We start from the raw sequence: 27678 nt of genomic DNA, 5'->3' as shown, positions 1-27678 counted from the left end.
GAGCTTTGTTGGGACTCAGCAGGCCTCTCCCTAGCAGGCCCACTGGAACCCCAGCAAAGAGGGAGAAACATTTACTTCTCCTTCAGGATGTGAAGAGGGAGGTCGCTTCCAGCTCAGTGAGCTCTCAAGCACCTTTTAAAATGTCAAACTGGAAAGGCTCAAACCAGTCAAATAAATGGGAAGGATTTGGAATTTCTGACAATGGTTTTTTGTTTTGTTTTGTTTTTGGGTCACACCCAGCAGCGCTCAGGGGTTCCTCCTGGCTCTCGGCTCAGAAATCACTCCTGGCATGCTCAGGGGACCATATGGGACGCCAGGATTCTAACTACCAACCTTCTGCCTGTGAGGCAAACACTTTACCTCCATGCTATCTCTCCAGCCCCTCTGACAATGGTTTTAAAGAAGAAAATAAAATAAAATAAGGAATAGAGAAAACGCCCTGTGTGAGAAAGATATGTCTGAAAAAAAAAATGATTGCAATGTCTCTGGAATTGCAGCGGGCAACTTCCCTTTCCTTTTTTTTGGGTCTTTGGGTCACAACTGGCAGCGCTCAGGGGTTCCTCCAGGCTCTGTAATCAGGAATCACTCCTGGCAGGCTGGGGGGGACACTGTGGGATGTTGGGGATCGAATCTGGGTCAGCCACTTGCAAGGCAAACATCCACCCCGCTGTGCTGGTTTTCAAACCCAGCCAGTCCTTTTTTCTTTTTCTTTTTTTTTTGTTTTTTCGGGCCACACCCATTTGATGCTCAGGGGTTACTCTTGGCTAAGCGTTCAGAAATTGCCCCTGGCTTGGGGGGACCATATGGGACGCCGGGGGGATCGAACCGGGGGGATCGAACCGTGGTCCTTCCTTGGCTAGCGCTTGCAAGGCAGACACTTTACCTTACCTCTAGTGCCACCTCACCGGCCCCCGCCAGCCCTTTATTCCATGGCCTGGCCTCAAGGCAGTAGTAACTGACCTGGCAGTAGTAACTGTCCCAAACTGCCAAGAATCACAGCCAGAGGCTCCAGGGAAGGGTTCGGGGATGCCCAGGACTGGCCTACAAATGATAAACTACGCCAGAGGCCAAGAGACGCCTCGAAGGGTGGAGCACCGACCAAGCCTGCTATGGAAACGGGAGGCCTGGGCTCCAGCCCTGGCCCATATGGCCCTCAGGACCACAGGGAGCTACTCCCCAGCTCCGAGCTCCATGTAGCTCTCTAAGCAACACAAACAAGAAGTAAAAGAACTAAAATAAAGACCAAGCCAGGTTGCCTGAGGATGGCCAGGATGGGGTGGCTTGTCACCGACTCCAATGGCTTGTCCACTCTTTTGGTTTTGTGTCTGGCCCACGCCTGGTGGTTGGTGCTCAGGGCTGACTCTTCGCTCTGTGATCAGGGATCACTCCTGGCAGGATGGAGGCTGTGTCAGCTGCATACCAGCACCCTCCTGTTGTGCTATTGCTCCCACCTGAGGAGCTGCCCCAGTGGAGGTTTGTCCGTCCCTCAGTTTGCTTTGCCCGTCTGTGTGTGGTTGTCTTGCCTCTCAGAGCCAACCCATACAAATGGGTAGAGCCAGCCAGAGCTTCCAGACCTAGTGCTGCTCAGCGGTTACTCCTGGCTATGCACTCAGGGATCATTCCTGGTGGATTCAGGGGACCATACAAGGTGCCAGAAATGGAACCGGGAGTAGGCCACCACCAAGGCAGGCTTCCCACCCACTGCACTACCTCTCTGGTCTTTAGAACCCATCTGGTAAGGCAAGTACAAGCAAAAATCCTCTCCCAGGGGTCGAAGTGGTGGCATAAGCATAGGGCATTTGTCTTGCACGCGCTAACCTAGGACGGACCTTGGTTCAATCCCTAGGCGTCCTATATGGTCCCCCAAGTCAGGAGTGATTTCTGAGTGCATAGCCAGGAGTAACTTCTGAGTGTCACCAGGTGTGGCCCCAAAACAAAACAAAACAAACCCCTCTTCCAGTATATGTATTTCTTTTGTTCACATATAAGCCTGCTTTCGAGGCTTAATCTTTCCCTAGTTTCAGAAGTTGGTTGTTCCTTGCGATGAAAACCAACTGCATAAAACATTTCAAGAAGGTGTGAAGCTTTCCAGAAAATTCCAGTTCAGCATCTCATGATTTATTTCAACGGCATTCGCAGAGCTGTCTGGGCATGGGGAGGGCCTGCTCCCCACACTGCGGAGAAGCACCTGCTCCACCCACTGGGCTCCAAAGACTCCTGGGCTTGTGCTGGGAACCCAAGAGAGCAGGAAGCAGGAAACGCAGGCAGTCAGTACTTCGACGGGGAGGAATCTGAGACCCACTGAGTCACACTGGTCCAGGAAATGCCTCTCACCACGCGGGCCCAGAACGAGGCCCCTCGCTCCACCGCTTCAAGCTCAGGGCGGTGCTGGCAGACAGGACAGTCTGAACTGGGGGACTTCTCCGCCCGCTGGGGATGGCAGCGATGGGTGGCCCCTCACCGCTGGTCAGAGGCTGTACTCTGAAGACGGGGTCTCCCTGCTGGCCCCAGGATCAGATGCTCCTGTAGTCTGAGCCCCGTGCCACGATGGCAGCGGCCTCCCACTCGACGGTGAAGAAGGAGATGGTTCCCAAGAACCCGAACACCACCATAATCAGCAGCTGCCAGTGGAGCAGCAGGTAGTTGCTGTAGAAAAATGCCAGTGCCGCGCAGATGGACTGCGGAGAAACAGAAGCTTCAGGTCTCACAAGGCTGCACTGCGCCTCCACATGCATTAGTCACGCTCCCCAACACGAGCTAGTGACCCTAACACAGACCAAGAACTGTAGCTGGGGCCGGAGAGACAGCATGGAGGTAGTGCGTTTGCCTTACATGCAGAAGTTGGTGGTTCGAATCCCAGCATCCCATATGGTTCCCTGACCCTGCCAGGAGCGATTTCTGAGCACAGAGCCAGGAGTAAATAATCCCTGAGTGCTGCCGGGTGCGACCCAAAAACCCAACCCCTCCCCCCCCCAAAAAAAATGTGGCTAGGTACTGAGAACCAGTTGGTGAGCCGGTCTTTGACATCAAGTGCTCTCTTGATTATTTTATTATTAGGTTTTATTTAGCACCCAGCAGCACTCAGGGGTTACTCCTGGCTCTGTGCTCACGAATCACTCTTGGCAGTCTCGGAGGACGCTGTGAGATGCTGGGGATTGAACTTGGGTTGGCTGCATGCCAGGCAAGTGTCCTACCTGCTGTGCTATTGCTCTGCCCCCTCATTATTATTATTTTAAACTTTATTTATTGGTTGATTGATTGATTGGTTTAGGGGCCATCCCAGTGGTGCTCATGGGTTACCCCTGGTTCTGCACCCAGAACTCGCCCCTGGCAGGCTGGAGAACCACATACCGGGAATCAAACCGGGTTGGTCGCGTGCAAGGCAAACACCCTACTGCTGTGCTATTTCTCCGGCCTCTCATTATTATTTTATTATTTTTATTATTAGCCCCCTCTGGGGGCTACTCTAGTTTAGCGCTTGGGGGATCATGTGGGACCAAACTTAAGGTTCCGGAGTGCGAACCCTGTGTTCAGCTCTTTGAACCATCTCCTCTGTCAAGAACCAGAGTGACGGAGAAAGGTCTAAGCATTGCGAGAATTCCGCACAGCTCCACAGGAACTGGCATCTCAGACCTACTGAATAGAGAGAAGTGATGGAGTCTCCCAAGTCAGGGGTCAGATAACCTACAGCTTCCTACCTATAATCAGGAATCCTCAGAAAGGAAGTAATCCCGGGGAACCCAAGTCTGAGCAGCCTGAGGTGCAGTTACCTGGACAAATTTAAAGATAGCGAAGGCAGGGGCACTGTCTTCCGAGTAGAGGAACCCTAAAATGCTCAGCAGCTGCGTGTTGAAGCAGCTGTCTCCGAGGCCCAGCAGGAAGCTGCAGAAGATGGCGACTTCTTTGCTGAGTGAGGCAAGGAGTTACAGAGTTTTAGTCACATTCATGAGGGTCACTGGAACCACCCACTCAGCATGCGCAGGGCTCAGCCCGTGGTCTGTCATCAGGGATCACTCTTGGTGTTGCTCACAGGGCCACCTGTGGTGGCGGGCCTCGAACCCAGGCTAACGCATGCAGGGCAAGCACCTCAATCTCTGGGCCTCAAATGCATTTTATTTTTTTCACTTTTAATTTTCTTGGGCCTTTTTTTTGGGGGGGGGGGGCCACACCAGGTGATGCTCAGGGGTTACTCCTGGCTATGCACTCAGAAATCACTCCTGGCTAGGGGGACCATATGGGATGCCGGGGGATCAAACCACGTTCTGTCCTAGGTTAGCATGTGTAAGGCAAATGCCCTACTGCTTGCACCACTGCTCCGTCCATCTTCTTAGGGGTTTTTTTTTTTTTTTTTGGTTTTGTTCTGTTTGTTTTTGGGCCATATCCATCAGAGCTCTGGAGTTACTTCCGGGTCTGCACTCAGGGATCACTCCTGGCAGGGGTTGGGGACCATATGGGATGCCAAGATCAAGCCAGGGTTGGCTAGTCTACTGAAAGTCAAATGCCCTACTTGCTGTACTTTTCACTGTAGCCTCTACTTTTCTTTTCTGTTCTTTTTTTGGCTTTTGGGTCACACCGGCAGCACTCAGAGGTTCCTCCTGGCTCTACGCTCAGAAATTGCTCCTGGCAGGCTGGGGGGCGGGGGGGTGGGAACCATATAGGATGCTGGGATTCGAACCACCATCCTTCTGCATGGAAGGCATTACACCCTACCTCCATGCTATCTCTCTGGTCCCAGCCTCTACTTTTCTTGTTTAAAAATTTTTTTTCTTGGGACTGGAGAGATAACATGGAGATAAGGCATATGCCTTGCATGCGGAGGAAGGGTGGTTGGAATCCCGGCATCCCATATGGTCCCCGGAGCCTGCCAGGAGCAATTTCTGAGCGTAGAGCCAGGAGGAACCCCTTGGCACTGCCAGATGTGACTCAAAAACCAAAAAAAAAAAAAAAAAAAAAAAAAAAACCAAAAAAAAAAAAAAAAAAAAAAAAAAAAATTTTTTTTTTTTTTTTGGTTTTTGGGCCACACCCGTTTGACGCTCAGGGGTTACTCCTGGCTATGCGCTCAGAAGTCGCTCCTGGCTTGGGGGACCATATGGGACGCCGGGGGATCGAACCGCGGTCCGTCCTAGGCTAGTGCTGGCAAGGCAGACACCTTACCTTTAGCGCCACCGCCCGGCCCCCAATTTTTTTTTTCTTTTTGGACCTCAAAAATGGTGTTCAGGTAGCCCAGGAGCTATTCATTGTGATTTGGACAAGTGGGCTGGCAGTTCAGTATTAGGGCTTGAGGATGCAGTGCTAACCATTGTGTTACCAAGCCCCAACTTCCAAATTTTAGTTGCTGGTTTTCTGAGCTTTATAAAACATTAAGATAGGGGCCCAGAGAGATAGTACAGCGGCATTTGCCTTGCAAGCAGCCGATCCAGGGCTAGATCCAGGGCCAAAGGTGGTTGGTTCGAATCCCGGTGTCCCATATGGTCCCCCGTGCCTGCCAGGAGCTATTTCTGAGCAGACAGCCAGGAGTAACCCCTGAGCACCGCCGGGTGTGGCCCAAAAACAAAACAAACAAACAAAAAAAAAACAAAAACATTAAGATAGGAGCCAGAGTGATAGCAGAGATAGATAGATAGGGTGTTGGCCTTGCACCTGGCTGACTGGGATGGACCCAGGTTCGATCCCCAGCATCCCATATCCCATATCCCTAAGTCTATCACCTGAGGAATGAGTACTGAGCCCAGCGCTAGGAGTTAGTTCTAAGCATTGCTGGGCATAACCAAAAATCAAAAAAGGAAGAAAACAGGGGCCGGGTAGGTGGCGCTGGAGGTAAGGTGTCTGCCTTGCAAGCGCTAGCCAAGGAAGGACCGCGGTTCGATTCCCCCGGCGTCCCATATGGTCCCCCCCAAGCCAGGGGTGATTTCTGAGCACATAGCCAGGAGGAACCCCTGAGCATCAACCGGGTGTGGCCCAAAAACCAAAAAAAAAAAAAAAAGGAAGAAAATAAATAGAGAGCCTTCCGCTGTCCCACCCTTCCTTGAGCTGCTGGAAAGCTGCAGCATGTTACCTGGGTGTGATGTAAGCACCGCTGTCAGTTCCTTCCACCGGAGCGAGGGGCGCATCCCCGGGCAGGTTGAGAAATATTAAATAAAAAGCCACAAAGTGCACCAGGATGCCCAGCAGTACCACAGGGTTTCTCCCGAAGCGATTGTTCTTGCTCAGCAGACCAAAGAGGCTGCCACCTGTGAAGCCCAGAGGGCAGAGATGTGAGCCATGACCCAGGCAGCCCCAAGTCAAAAGAAGGTTCTGGAATGTTCAGGCGAACCAGCACCTGTTGAGGGAGCGATTAGCGACCTGACACCAAGATGGCTACATTCTAGAACTCACTTCTTCTCCATCAATCTGTCTTCCCCACTCCCCAACTCTGAGCTCACCCTCCCATTACAAGACAAACAAACAGGGCCCGGAGAGATAGCACAGTGGCGTTTGCCTTGCAAGCAGCCGATCCAGGACCAAAGGTGGTTGGTTCGAATCCCGGTGTCCCATATGGTCCTCCGTGCCTGCCAGGAGCTATTTCTGAGCAGACAGCCAGGAGTAACCCCTGAGCATCGCCGGGTGTGGCCCAAAAACCAAAAAAAAAAAAAAACAAAAAAAAAAAAAACACACCAAAAAACCAAAAACCAAAAAACAAGACAAACAGACACCACCAGGGGTCACCACATGCCCACCCAAATGGCAGCCTGAGCTACATGGACCTAAGGTGAAGGTGTATCTGGTCTCCCTCTGGTCTCTGACACCACATACCACCCCATGCCAGGCATGATCCCAGAGTTCAGAGCCAAGCGTAAGCCTGAGCATCACAGGGTGTGGGCCCCCCAAAACCCATCCTGCCAAGAAGCTGTATGTTCAAATGGTTATTTGTATGTTAATTTCTGCCCCAAACCAAACGATACAAAAAAAAAAAAAAAAACAAACAGGCTGCAAAGTTACTACAAGGATCGAAATAAAAGAATTAAGTTTAGGGGCCAGAGTGATAGGTAGGACAGGGAGGGGGATGCTTGCCTTGCATGTGGCAGACCCGGGTTTGATCCCCAGCATCCCATAGGGGCTCCCGAGCCCATTGGCAGTGACCTCTGAGCATTCTATGGGTGTTGCCCCCCCAAATATATCAAGTGTAAACTGTATTCTCTCATGTCAAGAATCCAGAAAGAGGGGCCGGAGCGATAGAACAGCGAGTAGGGCGCTTGCCTTGCACGCGCTCAACCTGAGTTCGGTCACCGGCATCCCACATGGCCCCCCGTGCATGCCAGGAAGGCGTCCTGAGCAAAGCTAGGAAGAGCCCCTGAGCATAGCCGGGTGTGGTTAAAAAAAGACAAAAAAAAAAAAAAAAAAAAAAAAAGGAAAAAAAAAAAAAGAATCCAGAAAGAGGGCCTGAGAGCATAGCTGTAGAGCATTTGACTTGCAAGCAGCTGATCCAGGACAGACAGTGGTTCGATTCCCAACATCCCATATATAGTCCCTAGAGCCTGCCAGGAGCAATTCCTGAGCATAGAGCCAGGAGTAGCCCCCCTGAGCAATGCCAATGTGACCCCTCCCCCAAAAGAAAACCCAAAAAAGAACCAAGTAAGCCAAAAAAAAAAAAAATCGAAATAAGGGCAGAAACCAAACAGAAAAAGAACAGAAATACCCAGGGTCAAGCCAGGGAGTGAAAGAACTGTGGTTCTTTGGGGCCAGAGCAATATCACGGCAGGGACGGCACTTGCCTTGTATGTGACCGACCTAGTGTGGTCCCAGGCACCAAGCCTGGTCCCCTAAGCACCACTAGGAGTAAGACCTCATCACTGCCAAGTGTTCACCCCCCCAAAAAAATAAATAAGTAGATAAATAGATGGCCAACCTGATTCAGTGCCTGACACTATCACGGTCCCCAGCACCAGTCAGCACCTCCACCCCAATACTCAGTTTCTATAGAGCATATATTTGTTATGTGTATATCAGTCATAGAAACAAGAACCTACCTCTGAGTCAAAGAAAACAAAAACAAGTAAAAGCCTGGGAATTCGGGCTGGAGAGACAGCATGGAGATAAGGCATTTGCTCTGCATGTGGAAGGGCGGTAGTTCGAAATTTGGCATCCCATAGGGTCCCCTGAGCCTGCCAGGTGAGATTTCTGAGCATAAAGCCAGGAGTATCCCCTGAGCACTGGCTGGTGTGACCCAACCCTCCCCCCACAAAAAAAGCGTGGGAATTCCAGGTTTGAGGAGGCTTAAGGGCTCTATTACAATCCGCTCTTATTTTTTTTTTTGGTTTTTGGGTCACACCCAGCAGCGCTCAGGGGTTACTCCTGGCTCGGGGAACCATATGGGATGCCGGGATTCGAACCACCGACCTTCTGTATGCAAGGCAAACACCTTACCTCCATGCTATCTCTCCGGCCCCACAACCCACTCTTTTTTTTTTTTTTTGGTTTTTGGGCCACACCGTGTGGTGCTCAGGGGTTACTCCTGGCTGTCTGCTCAGAAATAGCTCCTGGCAGGCACAGGGGACCATATGGGACACCGGGAGTCGAACCAACCACCTTAGGTCCTGGATCTGCTTGCAAGGCGAACACCGCTGTGCTATCTCTCCAGGCCCAAGCAAAAAAAAAAAAAAAAAGAGGTTATTCCTTACTTCTGGCTCTGTGCTCAGGAATCACTCCTGATGGTGCTCAGGGGACCCTATGGGATGCCCGGATTGAACCTGGGTCGGCCACATGCAAGGCGAATGCCCTACCTGCTGTGCTCTCGCTCCAGCAAAGACCTTCTTTTTTTGTTTAAACCAACCTAAAATTTCTCCAATGCCAACGAAAATGCCAGAAAGCCCGATGAGGCTTTTCTCTTCGGTTCCAAACTTGTTGACGGCGCCGATACAGGTGCCATAGACGCCCGAGAAGAAAGTCAGCTCCAGCCCTGCAGGGAGAGAGAGGCTAGATTAGCCTCAGCACTGATGCCCACTCTCCCTTCTCTGTCTCCTGTGGGAGACAATCCCGCAGCCCACCCACTCTGGGCTGCAGGGACCCTGGTTCTGGGATGGGTCTAGCCCCCAAGCTGGCAGCTGTCGTTCCTCCCCTTCCCCCCAGACAGGATCCTATGGCAGAGGAGCTACTGCAGACAGGCGGGGACAGACCCAGCATTAGCATCCGCTCCTCATCTAGGAAAACCAACGGAGGCTTTACTTGCCTTGGGCTGGAAGGCACCAGCAGGCTCTAAGGAAATCTTTCTCCCAGGATTGATGCAAAATGGAGTGCAGATGATAGGTGAATGGGCAGAAGTACTTCTTGTAATCCCCATTCCCTACTCTTTCTGTGGAACCTTACCTGATGGTAAGACCTGCCCATTTCTGGGTGGGGTCCTTGGTAGGTAACAAAAGGTTTGCCTCAGGGGCAGGAAGGGGATTGATTCAGGGACTGATTCAAGATTCAGCAAGTGAGAAGGAGGGAGAAGCAGGATGGGGAAGAGACTAGGTTGAATGCAGGGTTAATAATGGAGCTGGCTTGAAAGGTTATGATAGGCCACACATGTTGGCCAGGGCCAGAATAAAGCTGATGTCTCCTGAAACCTGATTCTGTGAGTCTTTTCTTCGCTGCCACCCTAAGACCCGTGGGCTGGAGAGAGTTGCAGGCGCATGGCCCGAGCTGGAGGAGAAAGGTCCCTCCAACCATCTCACCATCATCCACCTCCATCCAGCACTTCATAATTAATCTGCTTTTCTACACTTCCTAATGCCAAGCCGTGCGGAAGTAGAAAAGGGACCTCCTCATTCTCCCTGAACACGGTTCTTTCCCCAGGAGGCCCAGAAAGGCCAAAGTGCTCACTGGACCCCACCAGTGAATCAAGATCCACCCTTGGGATGCACTGGCTGAAGAGAGCCGCAGAATTCACCAGGGACACCAGAACTTCTTGCAGCCAACCAAAGCTAGAGAAACCTGATTCTTCTCAACATGCTCCTCCCTGCCCTAAAATTCACTGGGGAGAATGAATCGAGTCCCAGCCCCACCCTGTTCTGCTTTCCTGGAGAGCCTCCCAGGTGGAATTGGAGCAAAGGATGACCACTGGAAAGATATGGTTTCCCCTCGCCTTTTCTTCCTCTGGAAAAGGCTCAGACTCTGCTCTCCTGCCAGCCACATGGAAAACCCACAGGGTAACACAGACAGGCTGAGGCTCTGAGATTCCCCCCTCCACACACACCAGGACTCACATAAATCAAGCCAGCCCAATCTGCCTCTCAAGCAGCTCCTACCTGTGTATGCAGTGGTTACACTCAGGAGGAGCATTTCCTTGGTGACACATAACTTCAGAGACTTCTCTGGAGAAAGAAAAGGACTGGTTGAAGATGGCACCTGAGAAGGAAGTCATAGTTCCCTCTGCCATGACACCCGTCCCCCTTCTTCTCACCTGTCAACAGGATCCACTAAAACAACACCCTTGATGGGGCCAAAGTGGTAGCGCTAGCGGTAGGATGTTTGCCTTGCATGCGCTAACCTAGGATGGACCTCGCTTCGATCCCCTGGCGTCCCATATGATCCCCCCAAGCCAGGAGTGATTTCTGAGCGCACAGCCAGGAGTAAATCCCTGAGTGTCAAACGGCTGCTGCCCCCCCCCCCAAAGATATAAAGTAAAAAATAAATAACTAAATAACACCACAATGGTGTTTCACGGTTCAGACAGAAATGCTGAGAAATGTGACAGCCCATGGGCAACTATACCATTGCGGGCCACAGCTTCCTCAATGTCCCCTGGATCTTGTGAAAAAAAGAAGTCAAGCAAAACAGAGACTAGCTCCATGACAGTTGTCCAACAGGGAGCCAGAAGTGGGCAAAGCAGGCACTTGCCAAGGGGTTCGGGTGACGAGGGCCTGGCACTGTGGGATAGCACGTGAGCCGCCCACTCCCCACCCCTGAGGAGGCTGTCTCAACACTCTTTCATGGAACTGAACATGCAACAGGAAACCCACGTCTGCGACCAGAGAGACAGCAGGGAAGGCACTTGCTTTGCACACATCTGACTTGGGTTTGATCCCCAGCACACCGTGTGGCCCCTTGAGTGCTGCCAGGAGTGATCCCTGAATGCAGAGCCTGGAGTGACCTGGCCATATCGCCAGGTATGGCCCCAAAAGCCAAAAAGCAAAAAGGAAACTGACAAAGATCTGAGCCCAAATTTTCCCAGAGATGTGCAAATGGCCTCCACATAAAAACACACTCCCGGGCCCAGAGAGATAGCACAGCGGCGGCGTTTGCCTTGCAAGCAGCCGATCCAGGACCAATGGTGGTTGGTTCAAATCCCGGTGTCCCATATGGTCCCCCGTGCCTGCCAGGAGCTATTTCTGAGCAGACAGCCAGGAGTAACCCCTGAGCATCGCTGGGTGTGGCCCAAAAACCAAAAAAAAAAAAAAAACAAACAACAACAACAAAAAAAAAACACACTCCCTGTCACCAGGAAAACACAAATAGAAAATCTTAAGGACATGTCAGGAACAGGGGACGTGCAAACACCACCTTTGGAAGACAGAGGCTGAGAAGATCTGGTCCAGAGCAAGCCTGCTGGTGCTCGGGGAATAAATCACTAGAAGGGCCTTTGTGCAAGCACCTCATAGCAGGGTCTTAGCCCTGAAGGCAGAGGCCACCTGAACAAAAAGTGTCCAGAGAAGCGGCCCCGGGTCAGCCGGTGACAGCAGTGAGAGAAGACTGTGCTGGGCCAGGACAGGGGTGGGAGGGATGGCGAATGGTGCCTGATGTCTCAAATAGACTGACATAGCCACCGAACCAGCCAGCGTGGAGAGGGCCAAATGGGAAAAGCGATTGTTTTGCATGGATGAGACCTGAGTTCAATCCCCTGTATCACATTACACACACAATAAAAATGGAAAAAGGTGGGCCAGGACGATAGCACAGTGGGGAGGGCATTTGCCTTGCACTCGGCTGGCCCAGGTTTGATCCCAGCATCCCATAGGGTTCCCTGGGCCTGCCAGGAGTGATTCCTGAGTGCAGAGCCTAGAGGAACCCCTGAGCACAGCTGGGTGTGGCCCAAACAAAACAAACAAAAACAGAAAAGGTGACTGGTACACAAGAAATGGTGAAATGTAACTCCTGAATTCTCTAGCTCTGTGAGGATACTAAAAACCCAGAGACTGACACTTTCAGTTTCCTCTAAAATCAAGCTCATCGAATCCCTTTTGCTATCTTAACATTTGTTTTCAGATCTAAACAAATATTTACCAAATGTTTTTATAATAGCTCCTTGATGCACACAGCTCCAAGCTATTTAATTCCAGTTTCCTACAAGTAAGAATCACCTTTGTAGTTAAGTCTACAAAATTCTTAATGATTTCCTCAGGATAATCTTATTAGTGGGACTGTTCCAGTTAAAGTGTAAACATTACATTCTTTCTGGCAAATCAGTCTAAGAAAAGGAACAATGGGCGGGGTAGTTTGAGGCTAGGCAGGGCGCTGGCCTTAGGCGCAGCCAACCTGGATCTCATCATCAGCATCACAGGTCTCCTGGGCACCACCCAGAGGGATAATAGGAAGGAAGGGAGAGAGGAAGGAAAGAAGGAAGGAAGGAAATAAAGGAAGGATGGAGGAATAAAGGAAGGAAGGAAGGAAGGAAGGAAGGAAGGAAGGAAGGAAGGAAGGAAGGAAGGAAGGAAGGAAGGAAGGAAGGAAGGAAGGGAGGGAGGGAGGGAGGGAGGAAGGGAGGGAAAGGAAGGAGTAAAGGAAGGAAAAGGAGGGAAGGAAGGAAAGGAAGGAAGGAAGGAAGGAAGGAAGGAAGGAAGGAAGGAAGGAAGGAAAGAAGGAAGGAAAGGAGGCCAGCGAGGTGGCGCTAGAGGTAAGGTAAGGTGTCTGCCTTGCAAGCGCTAGCCAAGGAAGGACCACGGTTTGATCCCCCCCCCCCCAGCGTCCCATATGGCCCCCTCAAGCCAGGGGCGATTTCTTTTTTTTTTGGTTTTTGGGTCACACCTGGCGATGCTCAGGGGTTACTCCTGGCTGTCTGCTCAGAAATAGCTCCTGGCAGGCACGGGGGACCATATGGGACACCGGGATTCAAACCAACCACCTTTTGGTCCTGGATCGGCTGCTTGCAAGGCAAACGCTGCTGTGCTATCGCTGCTGTGCTATCTCTCCGGGCCCCGCCAGGGGCGATTTCTGAGCGCTTAGCCAGGAGTAACCCCTGAGCATCAAATGGGTGTGGCCCCCCCCCCCAAAAAAACCACACACAAAAAAACAACAACCAAAAAAAAAAAAAAAAAAGAAAAGAAAGAAAGAGAACAAAGAAAGGGAGGTAGCTCTTAAAACCCGTTTTCCCTTAGGGCTGGAAAGACAGCCTGCCAGAAGCAACTTCTGAGTGTAGAGCCAGGAGTAACCTCTGCGTGCTGCTGGGTATGACTGCCCCCCCCCCCCCAATCTGTTTTCCCTTGAATCCCCTTTCTGGTCTCATTCTCTCAGCTTGCCTACCCCATGATAAGGAGAAGCCTGTACTCTCAACACCTGGTCCCCTTTCTCTCCTGTTGCTTCTTTTGTCCTTCTTTTGTTGCTCTTGTCCCAATCCCCTCACAGCTTTTCTCAGTAAATTTCAGTCAATATAAAGACCTACTGGGGCCGGAGCCATAGTACAACAGAGGGCATTTGATTGCATGTGGCTGACCCAGGTTAGAGTTCTGGCATCATATACTGTCCCCTGAGCACCAGAAGGAGTTAATTCCTGAGCTCAGGGCCAAGAGTAAGCCTTGAACAATACTGACTGTGAACCGGAAAAAAAAAAAAGTAAACAAAAAACACCCTCCCTAGAGGTTTAGCTAGGAAGGATCAGCAGATGCACACAAGGTTCTGAGTACCCATGCGGCTGCTCTGTCCTGGCGGTGCCAGCAGTCCTATCCCCTCCACCCTGGAACATACATCCCCATACTCCTGTCAGAGCACAGGGACCAGACTGCATTTCAGAGCGGCAACCAGGGGAAAAAAAAAAAACAACATCGTGTTAGTGAGTAGGGCTCAGAGCAAAGGAAAGCGAGCGTTAGGGTCACCCGATAGCCCTGGTCTTGACCCAGGACATACTTACTGAATGCATCGACAGCCTTCCCTAGGTTGTTCTGCGCAGACCTGCTAAGATAAGAAAGGGGACAGTGAACATTTCTCTGCTGGAAATTCAAGGCAGCAGTGCTCGGCTGTGTCTGCAGAGACCAAAGCATGAATCCCGGCCGCCTGCACTGTTCCTCCTTGCTCCACAGAACTCAGCTGTGGCTCCTCAAGACTTAGGTCTTTTGGGGTATGTGCCTTACTGTTGGAAGGATGTGGGCAGACCGTGGAGCCCAAGGCTCTAACCATCCACTGGTAGCTCGGATGGTGCAAAGGCTGCAATCACCCTCACTCTGCTCCGCAGGGATGGAGCTGCATCCTGGCAGACCACGGCAGCCCAAGGCTGTGGCAGGAGCTGGAGACAGTGGGATGTGTTGGAGAAAAAAGTGGGTCCTGGGGCCGGAGCCTGACTACAACTGGAAGGGTGCTTGCCTTGCATGTGGTTAACCGGTTTGATCCTCAGCATCCCATAGGGTCCCTCAACACTGCCAGGAGTGATTCCTGGAGCACAGAGCCAGAAATAAGGCCTAAGCATTGTCAGTGTGGTCCAAAAACCAACCAACCAAACATGTGGGCTGTGGGCTTTGTGTCTGCAAGCAGCACTTACGTAGCTTATTATTTTTATTATTATTATTATTATTATTATTATTATATATTTGTTTGTTTGTTTTTACGCCACACCTGGCGGCACTCAGGGGTTCCTCCTGGGATGCACTTAGAAATTATTCCTGGCAGGCTCAGGGACCATATGGGATGCCAGGAATCAAACCTGGGTCTGTCCCAGGTTGGCTGCAAGCAAGGCAAAATACCTGCCACTGTGTTATCACTCCAGAGCCATATTCCCATATGTTTTGTTGTTGTTGCTGCTGTGTGATTTTAGACAGCATATTCTTTTCTCTTCATAATCATAGAACTTTACCCTGAATCCGGAGTGATAGGATAGCTCGGAAGAAACTTGCCTTGCATGTAGACAACCCAGATTCCATCCCAGCAGCACATACGGTTCTGTGAAGCTGCCAGGAATGATCCCTCAGCAGAGCCAAGTGTGGTCCCAATACAAAAACAAACAAAGGGTCCAGAGAGATAGCATGGAGGTAGGGTGTTTGCCTTGCATGCAGAAGGACGTTGGTTCGAATCCGGCATCTCATATGGTCCCCCGAACATGCCAGGGGCAATTTCTGAGCATAGAGCCAGGAGGGACCCCTGAGCGCTGCTGGGTGTGACCAAAAACAAAACAAAACAAAACAAAACAAAAACAAGCAAAAAGATGCCCCAAAACTGTATTCTTGATCTATTACCCTTAAATGAGATAATACTCATTTAATAAGTAAGTCATGGACTTACTTATTAAATCATGCCAATAAAGTTTTGTTTGTTTGTTTTTTGATTTTTGGGCCACATCTGTTTGATGCTCAGGGGTTACTCTTGGCTAAGTGCTCAGAAATTGCCCCTGGCTTGGGGGGACCATATGGGACGCTGGGAGATCGAACCGCGGTCCTTCCTTGGCTAGTGCTTGCAAGGCAGACACCTTACCTCTAGCACCACCTCGCCGGCCCCCGACAATAAAGTTTTTAGGATTACTTCCTGGGGCTGGAGCAATAGCACTGGGTAGGGCGCATGCCTTACATGCAGCTGACCTGGGTTTGATCCCTGGCATCCCATAGAGTCCCCCCAAGTGAGCCAGGAGTGATTTTTTGAGTGCAGAGCGAGGAGAAACCCCAGAGCACCGCCAGGTATGCCCCGCTCCCCTAATAAAAGATGACTTCTTGTGGGACCACAGAGTCAGTACAGCAGGTAAGTGTGGGTTTGCTTCACACATGGCAGATCTAAGGTTCAATCCCTGGCACCATCTATCCACCTCCCCACGCCCCTCCCACTGCACCACTCCACTAAGAGTTATCCCTGAGCACTGCTGTGTGTGACCCCAAACCAAACACTATTAGGCAAGCTTTCTCATTTCCCTTTTCTCAAATCTAGTTGCCAGGCTACCACAAAATCTGTGACACCCCAGAGGGAGAGTTAGTTCTCCTGAAAATATGCACAGGGTCCTTATGATCATTAGAAAGAATGGAGGGGCCGGAGAGATAGCGTGGTGGTATGTGGGGAGCCTAGCTGATGGAACCTAGAACAAAGGACACCTCAGAAATCCCTAACCTTGTCACCCACGTGACCAGAGGCGCCCATGCCCTGAGAACAAAGGAAATAGACAAATACTAAAGTAATTCAAAGCAGCCCAATACATCCAGCCAGTAAGAAAAATATAGAGCAACTTGCCTTTGTGTTAGCAAAAGATTAATATGTTTACAGATGGTTTTTGCTGAGTAAAATTTGTTTGAATCTTATGCTTTCAGGTAAAACATGTGCTCTCTACCTCTTTGCCCCTCCCTATTACCTGCCCCCAGCTTATGCTAATGAATGCTTGCAATTGTAATTGGTGGAAAACCTGTAACACCCTCTGACGTATTTCAGCCCTTAAAAGGTGATCTCCCCGACAATAAACCCCTTTTGAACAGCATGTGTTGTCTTGAGGACTTTTCTTACTAACTTCTCAAGTTTTCTTCACAGGTCGGTTCGCTCAGGCAAACCCACAAATAACTAGCGATCTTCATTCCCACACCCCCGAGGGTCGGGGGTCCCCCACGGAAGGTTGCAGTGGTAGTGCGTTTGCCTTGTATGCAGAAGGACGGTGGTTCGAATTCCGGTATCCCATATGGTCCCCGTGCCTTCCAGGGGCGATTTTCTGAGTATGGAGCCAGGAGTAACTCCTGAGCGCTGCCGGGTGTGACACCCCCCCAAAAAAAAAGAAAGAATGGAGATTGGGCTGGAGCGATGCCGCAGCGGTAGGAAGTTTGCCTTGCACGCGACTGACCCAAGATGCACCTCAGTTTGATCCCTTGCATCCCATATGGCCCCCCCTCCCAAGCCAAGAGCAATTTCTGAGTGCATAGCCAGGACTAACCCCTGAGCATCACTGGATGTGGCCCAAAAATCAAAAAAGGAAAAGAAAGAATGGAGATTGACCTGTGCAATATCACAGGCGGTCAGATACTCGTCTTGCACACAGCAGGTCTGGGCTCAGCACTGCACGGTCTCCTGAGCACTTGCACAGGTTATTCAGAAGCATCAATGGCTCATAGGTATGTACCAAAACACACATAAAAAGTCAAAAACTAAAAGTGGGGGGGGGCTGAGGGATAGTACAAGGTGTGCATGCCTTGTAGTGGCTGACCCAGGTTTGATCTCTGGCATCACATATGGTTCCCTGATCCCCATCAGGATTAATCTCTGAGCAACGTGTGGTGCCCTAACCCGCCCCAGTTTTTAAATACATTAAACACAGAGAACTGCTTGCAGCGTCTTACTCAGGAACCTCCATGTCCTGGTCGTCAGCAGACTCATCTTCTCCCAGGACATTTTCGGGCTCTGGTTTCCGGATGAGGAAGAACAGGACTGTCCCCACCAGACTGATGACTGTCAGGGCAATGAAAACTGTTCTTCGATCGCTCTCTGGGGACAAGATACAAGCACACAGGTCACACAGTTCCAGAGTCAGTCTCGTGTTCAGAGGCTGTTCATCACCCACAGAGTTGGCAAAAACCTAGGACTTTTGAGATCAGCAAGACATGGTGACCTTTGCCTTGCAGTTACAGAAAAATCTGAAAAGCCCTAAGGGAGCAGTAAGGAACCTAACCTTATCTTGCAAAGAGGCCAAGACACAAAGCAACCTAAGGCGATAAAGCACTAGCACACCTGGACTTTCCTAGAACAACCTTGTCCCGTGGCCCCCCCTGCCACCTGGAACCCCCCACTCAAGACATAAAACAGATTCCTAGTTTGATAACATATCATCCAAGGGTAAAGGTAAAAGTCGCAAGAACTGCGGGATACAGCTGTCCATCATAGTAGGCTGAATAAAGCCCCTGTGGGTAGTCTGTTGTGGAACTGCTCTTCCCTATTGACTATAATTCAAGAACAGAAACAACCAGGGGCCTGCAGGGAGAAAACGGCAGGAGGGCACCTGGTCTTGCAAGAAGACACCTCAGTTCAATCTCCAGCATTCCATATGGTCTCCCAAGTCTGCCAGGAGTGCTTCCTGAGTGCAGAGCCAGGAGCAAGCCCTAAGCATGGCTGGATGCCCTTAAACAAATACAATAAAAACAAATAAAACCAACCTGATATGTGGGTTTTTCCTTGCCAAGCAAAATATATGTAGAGATTTCCAAAGAACAGGCTGCAGGGAAAAAAAGATGGAGAAGGATGGGGCATTACTTTCCTAAGTACAGGGCTTGTTCTGTTTTTTATTTTTAATAATTTGCTTTTTGTTTTAATTTTCGAGAGACATGCTAGTGGAGGATAGTGGACATTAGTATGGGAACACAGTACACCTGAAACTCAACCACAAATTCCTTTTTTTTTTTTTTTTTTTTTGGTTTTTGGGCCACACCCGGCGGCGCTCAGGGGTTACTCCTGGCTGTCTGCTCAGAAATAGCTCCTGGAGGCACGGGGGACCCTATAGGACACCGGGATTCGAACCAACCACCTTTGGTCCTGGATCGGCTGCTTGCAAGGCAAACGCCGCTGTGCTATCTCTCCGGGCCCCACAAATTCCTTTGTATCGCTGTAATTTGAAGATTCAATAAAAATAAGTAAATTTTTTTTTTTTAGCCACACCCAGCAGCACTCAGGGATTACTTCTGGCTCTGTGTTCAGAAATCACTCCTAGCAGGCTTGGGGGACCATATGGGATACCAGGGATAGATCCCGGACCCATCTCGATCACTGTGCTATCACTCCAGCTCCCAAAATAAATGTTTTTTTTTTTTTTTTTTTTTTTTTTTTTAAAGAAACACAATGTAGGAAGTATCTTAGGGCTGGAGCTATTGTATGTGGCTGACTTGGGTTCAGTCCTTGGTATCCCATCTGATTCCTAGATCACCACCAGAATAATTCTTGACTCCAGAACCAAGGCAAAACCCTGAGCAACCCCCTAAAAAAAGTTCCAGTCTTAGGTCATTTAGAAGTTCCTGTTGGCAGACTCCAGCCTGGCTCCGACTGCTGCAGACTTGTGCTGCCCAGACAGAACCCAATCCCCTTGCACGTGACAGTAATCTGATTCAGACCCGCCTTTACAGACTGAGTCACTGTAGCATGTGACTGGCTCAAACTCAGCAAGGGCCTATGGGGCATAAAGTGAAGCACCTTTTGAAATCCTGGATTTGAAAGACTCCAGAAAGACAAAACAAGCAGGAGGACAAAGATATCTGTAGCAGATCAGCCTTCCTGTCTCCTTTCCTAGGGCAGGAATGCTTGATGTCCTTTAATCTGGTTTCTTTTTTTTGTTTTTTTTTGTTGTTTTTTTTTTTTTTGGTTTTTGGGCCACACCCATTTGACGCTCAGGGGTTACTCCTGGCTATGCGCTCAGAAATCGCCCCTGGCTTGGGGGACCATATGGGACACAGGGGGATAGAACTGCAGTCCAGACACCTTATCTCTAGCACCACATTCCAGGCCCTACTCTGGTTTCTTTTCTTTTCTTTTAATTTATTTCAAGCACCATAATTTACTTTTTTTTTTCTTCCAGGGTTGGGGAGTGGGGGGAAGAAGAGACAAATCCAGTGCTCAGGGTTTACTTACTTCTGGCTCTGTGCTTAGGAATTACTCCTGGCAGGTTTGGGAGACCATCTGGGATGCTGGGGATCCAACCTGGGTTGTTTGATTCTCCATGCTCATGATAAGCTTTGATAAGGGCTGAGCACTCTTAACTGAGGGTCCCTTCAGACTCTGTATTTATATTGATTAGGCCTTATCTGAAAGCCCAAAATGTTGAGTAATAGCCATAATGTAAATTCTCAGGACAGAGTCCATGCTGTTACATGTTTTGTGGCGGGGGAGGGGGGGGGGAGTGGGAGTTACACCCAACAATGCTGAGGGCTAACTCCTGGCTCTGTGCTCAAGGGACCATAATGGAATGCAAGGAATGGAACTCAGCATGGCCGCGTGTAAGGCAAACCCCCTACCCTCTGTACTATCACCCTAGCCCCATGACTTACTCACCCAGGACTTACTCCTGACTCTGCTGAGGAATCACTCCTGGCAGGGCTTAGGGGACTATATAGAGTGGCAGGGGTTGAATCCACTTTGGCCATGTGCAAGGCAAGCACCCTCTCCACCAGGCTATCATTCTGGGCCCAATTCTTTTTTTGGTCATACTATTCGGTATTAGTTATTAGCTCTGCACGCACTCAGAAATTGCTCCTGGCAGGCTCAGGGGACCATATGGGATGCCGGGATTCGAATCACCATCCATCCTGGGTCGGCTGCATGCAAGGCAAATGTCCTTCCGCTGTGCTATCTTTCCAGCCCCTATCACCTATTCTTTTTTTTTTGGGGGGGGGTTTTGGGCCACACCCGGTAACGCTCAGGGGTTACTCCTGGCTATGTGCTCAGAAGTTGCTCCTGGCTTGGGGGACCATATGGGACACCGGGGGATCGAACCGCGGTCCGTCCAAGGCTAGCGCAGGCAAGGCAGGCACCTTACCTTCAGCATCACCGCCCGGCCCCTCTATCACCTATTCTTGATAGCATTAGGCACATTTTTGAATTTTACTGTATTTGTTCAAAGCATTGAGCTAGCACAGCCTGCCGGGAACCCGGCCTTTGGAATCCAGGTAATGGTGACAGAATTCATAGATCACTCAGGGTTTCTTCTCTTTCACTGCAGGACAGGGGCTTCCAAGGGATACTCAGGGAAGCTAAGGGTCACTTCCCAGCTACAAGCAGCCAAAGAGGTCAGATGGTTCCCAGCTAGAACCCTAGCATGTGGCACTGTTCAGATATGGTGATGCTCAGAGGAAACTAGAGCCACTGTTGACCAGACTGGAGATCAAACTGGGGTCCCACACCTGCAAATCTGCCTTCCCATGTCTCCCTGGCGCCAATCACTAAGCTTCTCAGCCCTTTTCTCATCTAAAGAATGGAGATGCACTTACTCAATTGAATCACCAAGACGAATGAAGTCACAGATCCCCAACCCAGCAGATGCTAAGCACTGTGGCTAGTGTTATTTTCTTTATTAGGGCTGAGCATCGGTAAGCTCAGGGCTTACTCCTGGCTCTGCACTCAGGGGTCACTCTGGGCAGGTTTGGAGGGCCATATGGGTGACACACATCAAACCCCAGTCAGCAAGGCAAGAGCCCTACCTGCTGTACTATGGCTTTGGCTCTTTCCATTTTGTTTTTGTTCTTGAGTCACACCCAGTGATGTTTGATGCTGGCTTGGTGCTCAGAGAACCATATCACATATGGTGTTGGGGATGGAATCCCGGTAGGCCCAGTGCAAGGTAAGCGGCTTCATTCCTGTATGACTTTTCTGGCCCTATATTCTATTTGTGACTCATAAGTTCTAATGATGTAGGTCTCATACCTTTTTTTTTTTTTTTTTTTTTTTTTTTTGGGTTTTTGGGCCACATCCTGGATTACTCCTGGCTCTGTGCTCAGAAGTCGCTCCTGGTTTGGGGAATCATATGGGATGCTGGAGGATCGAACCCACGGTCAGTAGGTTAGCGTGTGCAAGGCAAACGCCCTACTGCTTGCGCCACTGCTCCAGTCCCTAAAAAAATTCTTTTTTCTTTTCTTTTTTTTTTGTTTTTGGGTCACATCCGTTTGATGCTCAGGGGTTACTCCTGGCTAAGCGCTCAGAAATTGCCCCTAGCTTGGGGGGACCATATGGGATGCCGGGGGAATTGAACCGCGGTCCTCCTTTGGCTAGCGCTTGCAAGGCAGACACCTTACCTCTAGCGCCACCTCGCCGGCCCCAAAAATTCTTTTTTAATTTTGTTATTTTTATTTATTTACTTAATTTTGGTTTGGGAAGCACACATAGTGGTATTCAGGGTTTACTCCTGGCTCTACACTCAGAGATCACTCCTCAGTTTTGGGGGACCATATGGGATGCTGTAGATCAAACCTGGGTTAGTCATTTGCAAGGCAAGCACCCTATCTGATGCAGTGCTTCAGCAACCCCAAATTTCTTTTTTTTGGGGGGGCAAACATGGAAGCACTCAGGCTCTGTTCAGGGGGCCATATAAAATTCTGAGGATCAAACCTAGGTTGGCCGCCATGCAAGGCAAACAGTCTTCCAACTGCACTATCACTCTGGCCTCAAAATTCTTTTTTTTTTTTTTTTAATAAAACAGTAATTTATAACCCTATTCATGATTGGGTTTGATGCATCCTACATCCCAACCCTAAACCCTCCACCAGGGTGTCCACATCCCCCCACCGTTTTCTCGGAGATCCCTCTCAAGTCCCCACCCCCAATTCTGTAGCATCTCTAGCAGATGCAGCTAAGAATTTCAGGCCTAGGGGCCAGGCGGTGGCGCTGGAGGTAAGGTGCCTGCCTTGCCTGCGCTAGCCTAGGACGGACCGCGGTTCGATCTCCCGGTGTCCCATATGGTCCCCCAAGAAGCCAGGAGCAACCCCGGAGCGTCACAGGGTGTGGCCCAAAAACCAAAACAAAAAAAAAAAAAAGAATTTCAGGCCTGGATGAGGAAGAGTATGTGGTTTCAACCTCACCAGAACCTAAATAAATGATCAAAAAAATGAAAAGCCAGAGTTCCAGAAAGATGGCCTACCTGGACTGCAGGAGCGCCCAGAAAATCCCGCTGTTCCTCCCGATGGTGAGCTCGTCTGAGTTGATGGTCAGGCAGTTCCCCTGTGCTGTCCAGAGCACTGCAACAATATAAACCAAAAGACCATCAGGGGTGTGCATGGCCTCTGCTGGCCATGGCAAGTGCATGCAAGGAGACTTGGCTACACCCAGGAGAGAGAGACTACAGGAAAGAACTCCAAGGCTTACCGGCCGCGGCGATTCCGATGAAGACTGAGGCGGTGTAGAAGGCCCAGGGGAAAGGCTGGATAAAAACGGCAATGTACATGCTAAAATGCAACAGGCGGCAGATTACACCCCGCACCAACAAGGGCGCGCCACCCCCTTAGGGACCCTGAGAGGCTCCTTTCTAGGTTTGGGGCCCATACCCCGTAGTGTTCAATACTGACTCCTGGCTCTGTTTGTCAGGATCTTTCCTGGCCTGGCTAGGCCCAGAGATGACATATGGTGGTGGAGATGGAACCCGGTTCACTTGTGTGCAGGCAAGCAGGCCACCCCCCCCCCTACCTCGGTGCTCCCTCTCTAACCCCTCCTGGCTCTCTCCTTTCAAATTCTAACCGGAAAGAATATCCCCAACATTGTAACAACAAACACCAAAAAGAGAAAAAAAAGAAATAAAGGAGGGCAAATGCAACCTCATCACTTCTCCATGTACTTTCCCCCTTTTTCTCTTTTGGTTTCTGGGTCACACCCAGCAAAGTTTACGCTGGCCCCTCCAGGCACTCTTCTCATATTTGTAAGACCCTGACACTTGACTTTGCCAGGATCTTATTGTACCACAATGGACCTGTAGCTCCACAGCCCAGCAGGAAGAGCAAGTGGGCTGCTTCACTGGTGCTGTTACTAGCTAACATGACATAAAATCAGGGCATTTCACGGGATTTGTTTTTCAAATAGCTCTGATGGAGAATTTTTAGAAACTGTTTCCATTAGTAATTCAAAAGAAAAAAAGCAAATCATAGATACATCCCTCACACTAAAATAATCTGGTTGGGGGACCAGAGAAATAGTACAGCACGAAAGATGTTTGCCTTTTGTTGTTTTTTTTTTTTTTTTTTGTTTTTTGGGCCACACCCTGTGACGCTCAGGGGTTACTTCTGGCTATGCGCTCAGAAGTTGCTCCTGGCTTCTTGTGGGACCATATGGGACGCCGGGGGATCGAACCGCGGTCCGTCCTAGGCTAGCGCAGGCAAGGCAGGCACCTTACCTCCAGCGCCACCGCCCGGCGATGTTTGCCTTTTGAACGTAGCAGACCTGAGTTCTAATTCCTGGCACAATGCATAGCATCCCCCAAAGCCTACCAAGAGTGACTGACCCCTGAGCACAGAACCAAGAGTAAGCCTTCAGCACAGGCAGGTGGGGCCCAAAATTAAAAATATAATCAAAACAACTTTATGTGGTGGGGGCTGGAGATGCAGCCCAAGGAAAGCAAAGCCTGGCTGGTAGGAGATTCTGAGTTTGGTCACAGGCACCACGTGGTCCCCCCCAGTGCCACCACACTGAGCACTTCTGCTCAGGTCTACAGTGTGCCTGGCCAAGGAGGTCTGGAGATAGACCCAGACTCGCCATTGTCACAGGCTGATATGATGAAAACCAAACAACAAAACTAAGATCTATGTGTGGGATGCAGAGCAATGGGGGGACGGGATGGGACACCTCTGAACTGTGAGCTGCGGCCACAAGGTAGCTGGAGATGTCCCAGGGAGGCGCCCAACTCACCTGTAGAAGAAGCCGCTGGCAAACATGGACAGCTGAGGCCCCACGACAGTCACCACGGACGGGGTGATGATGTTAGAGGCCGACAAGACGCCGTAGATGATCGCCATGCTGTGCAAGGGCCGATACACAGGCACGTTAGAGAGGCTATATGGCATGCCGGGCACCGAACCCAGATTGGCCACATGCACAGCAAACGCCGTCCTCGCTATGCTATTGCTCTGGCCCCTTGTTTTTGTTTTTCGGACACACTTGGTGGTGCTCAGGGCTTTCTCCTGGCTCTGTGCCAGGGATCAATACTGATGGTGCTCCAGGGAGATATGAGGTGCTAGGAACTGAACCCATGCAAGGCAAGTGCCCTTCCCACTGTGCTATCTCTCCAGTCCTTATCCTTGTCTCACAGCAGGATGTGGGGATGTTGTGGCTCAGTGGCGAGCACTGCTAGGCATGTGTGAAACCCAACCTTGATCTCTGGTGCCAAGAAAAAGGAAAGTCATTTCTAGCAAGGGATACTAAAAATAAAACACACAAGGGTTAAAAGTAACAGTCCATCGGGCCCGGAGAGATAGCACAGCGGCATTTGCCTTGCAAGCAGCCGATCCAGGACCAAAGGTGGTTGGTTCGAATCCCGGTGTCCCATATGGTCCCCCGTGCCTGCCAGGAGCTATTTCTGAGCAGACAGCCAGGAGTAACCCCTGAGCACCGCCGGGTGTGGCCCAAAAACAAAAAACAAACAAAATAAATAAATAAAAGTAACAGCCCATCCTCATTGCTGGACTATCAGCACTGACCCCCCCCACCCCAGGCCTTCCCAGCTGGGCTGAGTTTCCCTGGGACCAGCTCCCAGTACAATCCCAGAGCAGGGAAAATTAAAATTCCTTAATCTCAAATATATATAGGTGAGATTTAGGACAGGTAAAATAACCAAATTAAAGGGGAAGGAAAGGGGTTATTTCTAGCCACGATCTATAGTCTCACTTTAGAGAAATGAAAAAAACCTGTTTGGGACCATAGACATGGGTGTGCTCCATTTCCCAGCCTCAGTCTCAAGCTACTGTTGACATATGTAGGAGGATTTTTTCACTTCCTTTTCTCCCTAACACTAGGATGAAAATCTTAGCAAAAATCAAAAAGCTAGAGGTCAGAGCAATAACACAGTGGGAAGGGCTTTGTGTGCAGCCAAACTGGGTTTGATCTTCGGCATTCCACAGGGTCCTGCAGAATTTCTTTTTCTCTCTCTCTCTTTTTTCCTTTTTTAGGCCACACCCAGCAGTGCTCAGGGTTTACTCCTGGCTCTGTGCTCAGAAATTGCTCCTGGCAGGCCCGGGGAACCATGTAGGATGCTGGGTATCAAACCCAGGTACATTCCCAAAGCAAAGCAAGCACTGTACAGCTGTGCTATCACTTCAGCCCCCAGTAATTTCTTTCCTTTGACCATATAGGATAACGGAAATCAAACAGGGTCAGCCATATGCAAGGAAGATGCCCTTCCGCTGTGCTACTGCTCCAATTCAAGTCAGGAGTAATTTCTAAAGGCAGAGATAAGAGTAAGGCCTGAGCACCAACAGGTGTGGACCAAAAACAAACAAAAAGTGCCATGTGAGCCCGGAGAGATAGCACAGTGGCGTTTGCCTTGCAAGCAGCTGATCCAGGACCAAAGGTGGTTGGTTCAAATCATGATGTCCCATATGGTCCCCTGTGCCTGCCAGGAGCTATTTCTGAGCAGACAGCCAGGAGTAACCCTTGAGCACCGCCAGGTGTGACCCAATTTAAAAAAAAAAAAAAAAGTGCCATGTGTCAGTGTCAATAAACACAAACTACTAAAAAAAGAAGTAAATCACCAGGAAAACCCAGAACCATAGCTTGAGAAGACTTGCATCTGACAATATTTGAGTGTTTATTAAAGGCTGGGCACCGTGCCACATTTCAGAAGCACAAAAGGGTCGCGTGAGAACCAATTTAGAGGCCTACAGTAAGATAATCCGCTAATAAAGTTGGAAAGCCACATTTCCAACCTAGGGACCAACCAAGAATCTAAATTTCATCCCCGCCTTAATCCTATTGTTTTTCGAAATACGTCTCCATGCACAGGAGGAAACATGAAAACAGTCTTTACCAGACGCTGACTGATGACTGATGGGTTTAAGTAACCACTACTACAGGTAAAGCCAAACCAAGGACAGTACAATACCTGGTATATCCGCTGCCGTGGAAATCGGTGCTATTTAAGCTCGTGATGACAGTTTGCTGTGGGAAAGATAAAACTAATCAACAACAACGATCTTTGAAAGCTCTCCAAACATCATGGGAATAAAGCAATATCCATGGGGCTTCCACTGCCAATATTGAAGCATTATAGTGGGTCATGAAAAGAGTACGGTAATAGGGTCACAGAGTAGAAGGAACAGGTGACAAGGAAGGGATGGCAATTCCGGGTGAACCAGCTGGAAATGAGGCGTCGTGTTGGAGCCTCAATTCTCCACTGACTAACGCGGTAAGTTTTAATTCAGACAAGGCGTAAATAAAGTAAGTCAACATCCCAACGGAAGAAATATAAATATTACTGCTTCGCACCCCATAGTGCAAGGAGTGTCTGCCGCGTTAAAACCCAATTTCATCATTTAAAGTGAAGTATAGAAAAGACAAGCAAGGTGCAGAAGAAGCTGACAGCTGCAGCAAGCATTTCTTCTCGTCCTTTCGGAGGGAAGACAGACCAGACCCCCCAACTCACCGCCACGTTTCCACATGTTTGGAAGGCGGTGAAAATGAACATGAAGGCGATGCCCAAGACAATGATGTTGTAAAGCTTTTTGGATTCCGGGGACATGGTGGCTCAGCCGGCGGCTCTCGTCGGGGACGAACCGACGGACAGTCCTGGGGAAGGAAACGACACGGTGAGAGGCGGCGGCGGCGGGGCTGTCAAACCCCAGGCTGGGAGCAGCGGGTGGAGCTGTCACCGCGGGGCCCCGTTAGGACACGATCCTCGACGCAGGGGAGAAAGAGCCGGACGCCCGCAGAGGCGCCCTGCTAGCACCGACTTTACTCCCAGGCTGAGCGAGGGGGGCCCTCGAGGGGACTTGGGGGGGCCGGGCTCAAGGGCGAGGGGGAGAGAGAGAGAGCGCGACCGAGCTGCAGCCGCAGTGGCCGCCACGGCCCCGCCCGCTCCTGACTCACCGCCCCGCGGGTCACCTGACAAGA

General features: G+C 50.1%; 1 protein-coding gene across 1 annotated transcript; it reads right to left on the bottom strand.

Annotated features, from left to right (window-relative positions):
* Nucleotides 1-1952: 1952 nt before the first annotated feature.
* Nucleotides 1953-27520, bottom strand: MFSD11 (major facilitator superfamily domain containing 11). The gene is made up of 13 exons (XM_049777244.1): nucleotides 27212-27520; nucleotides 26672-26727; nucleotides 24484-24591; nucleotides 22954-23033; nucleotides 22730-22826; nucleotides 18270-18328; nucleotides 17460-17604; nucleotides 14081-14121; nucleotides 10266-10331; nucleotides 8810-8935; nucleotides 6056-6230; nucleotides 3771-3906; nucleotides 1953-2678 (listed from the first exon to the last, which is right to left on the bottom strand). Exons 1-13 carry the CDS (start codon nucleotides 27305-27307, stop codon nucleotides 2514-2516), a joined length of 1350 nt encoding a protein of 449 aa, XP_049633201.1. The 5' UTR covers nucleotides 27308-27520; the 3' UTR covers nucleotides 1953-2513.
* Nucleotides 27521-27678: the final 158 nt, after the last annotated feature.

This window comes from Suncus etruscus, chromosome 1, assembly GCF_024139225.1.
Source record: "Suncus etruscus isolate mSunEtr1 chromosome 1, mSunEtr1.pri.cur, whole genome shotgun sequence".
Taxonomy (NCBI): Eukaryota; Metazoa; Chordata; class Mammalia; order Eulipotyphla; family Soricidae; genus Suncus; species Suncus etruscus.
This window is presented reverse-complemented; position numbering and strand designations above follow the sequence as displayed.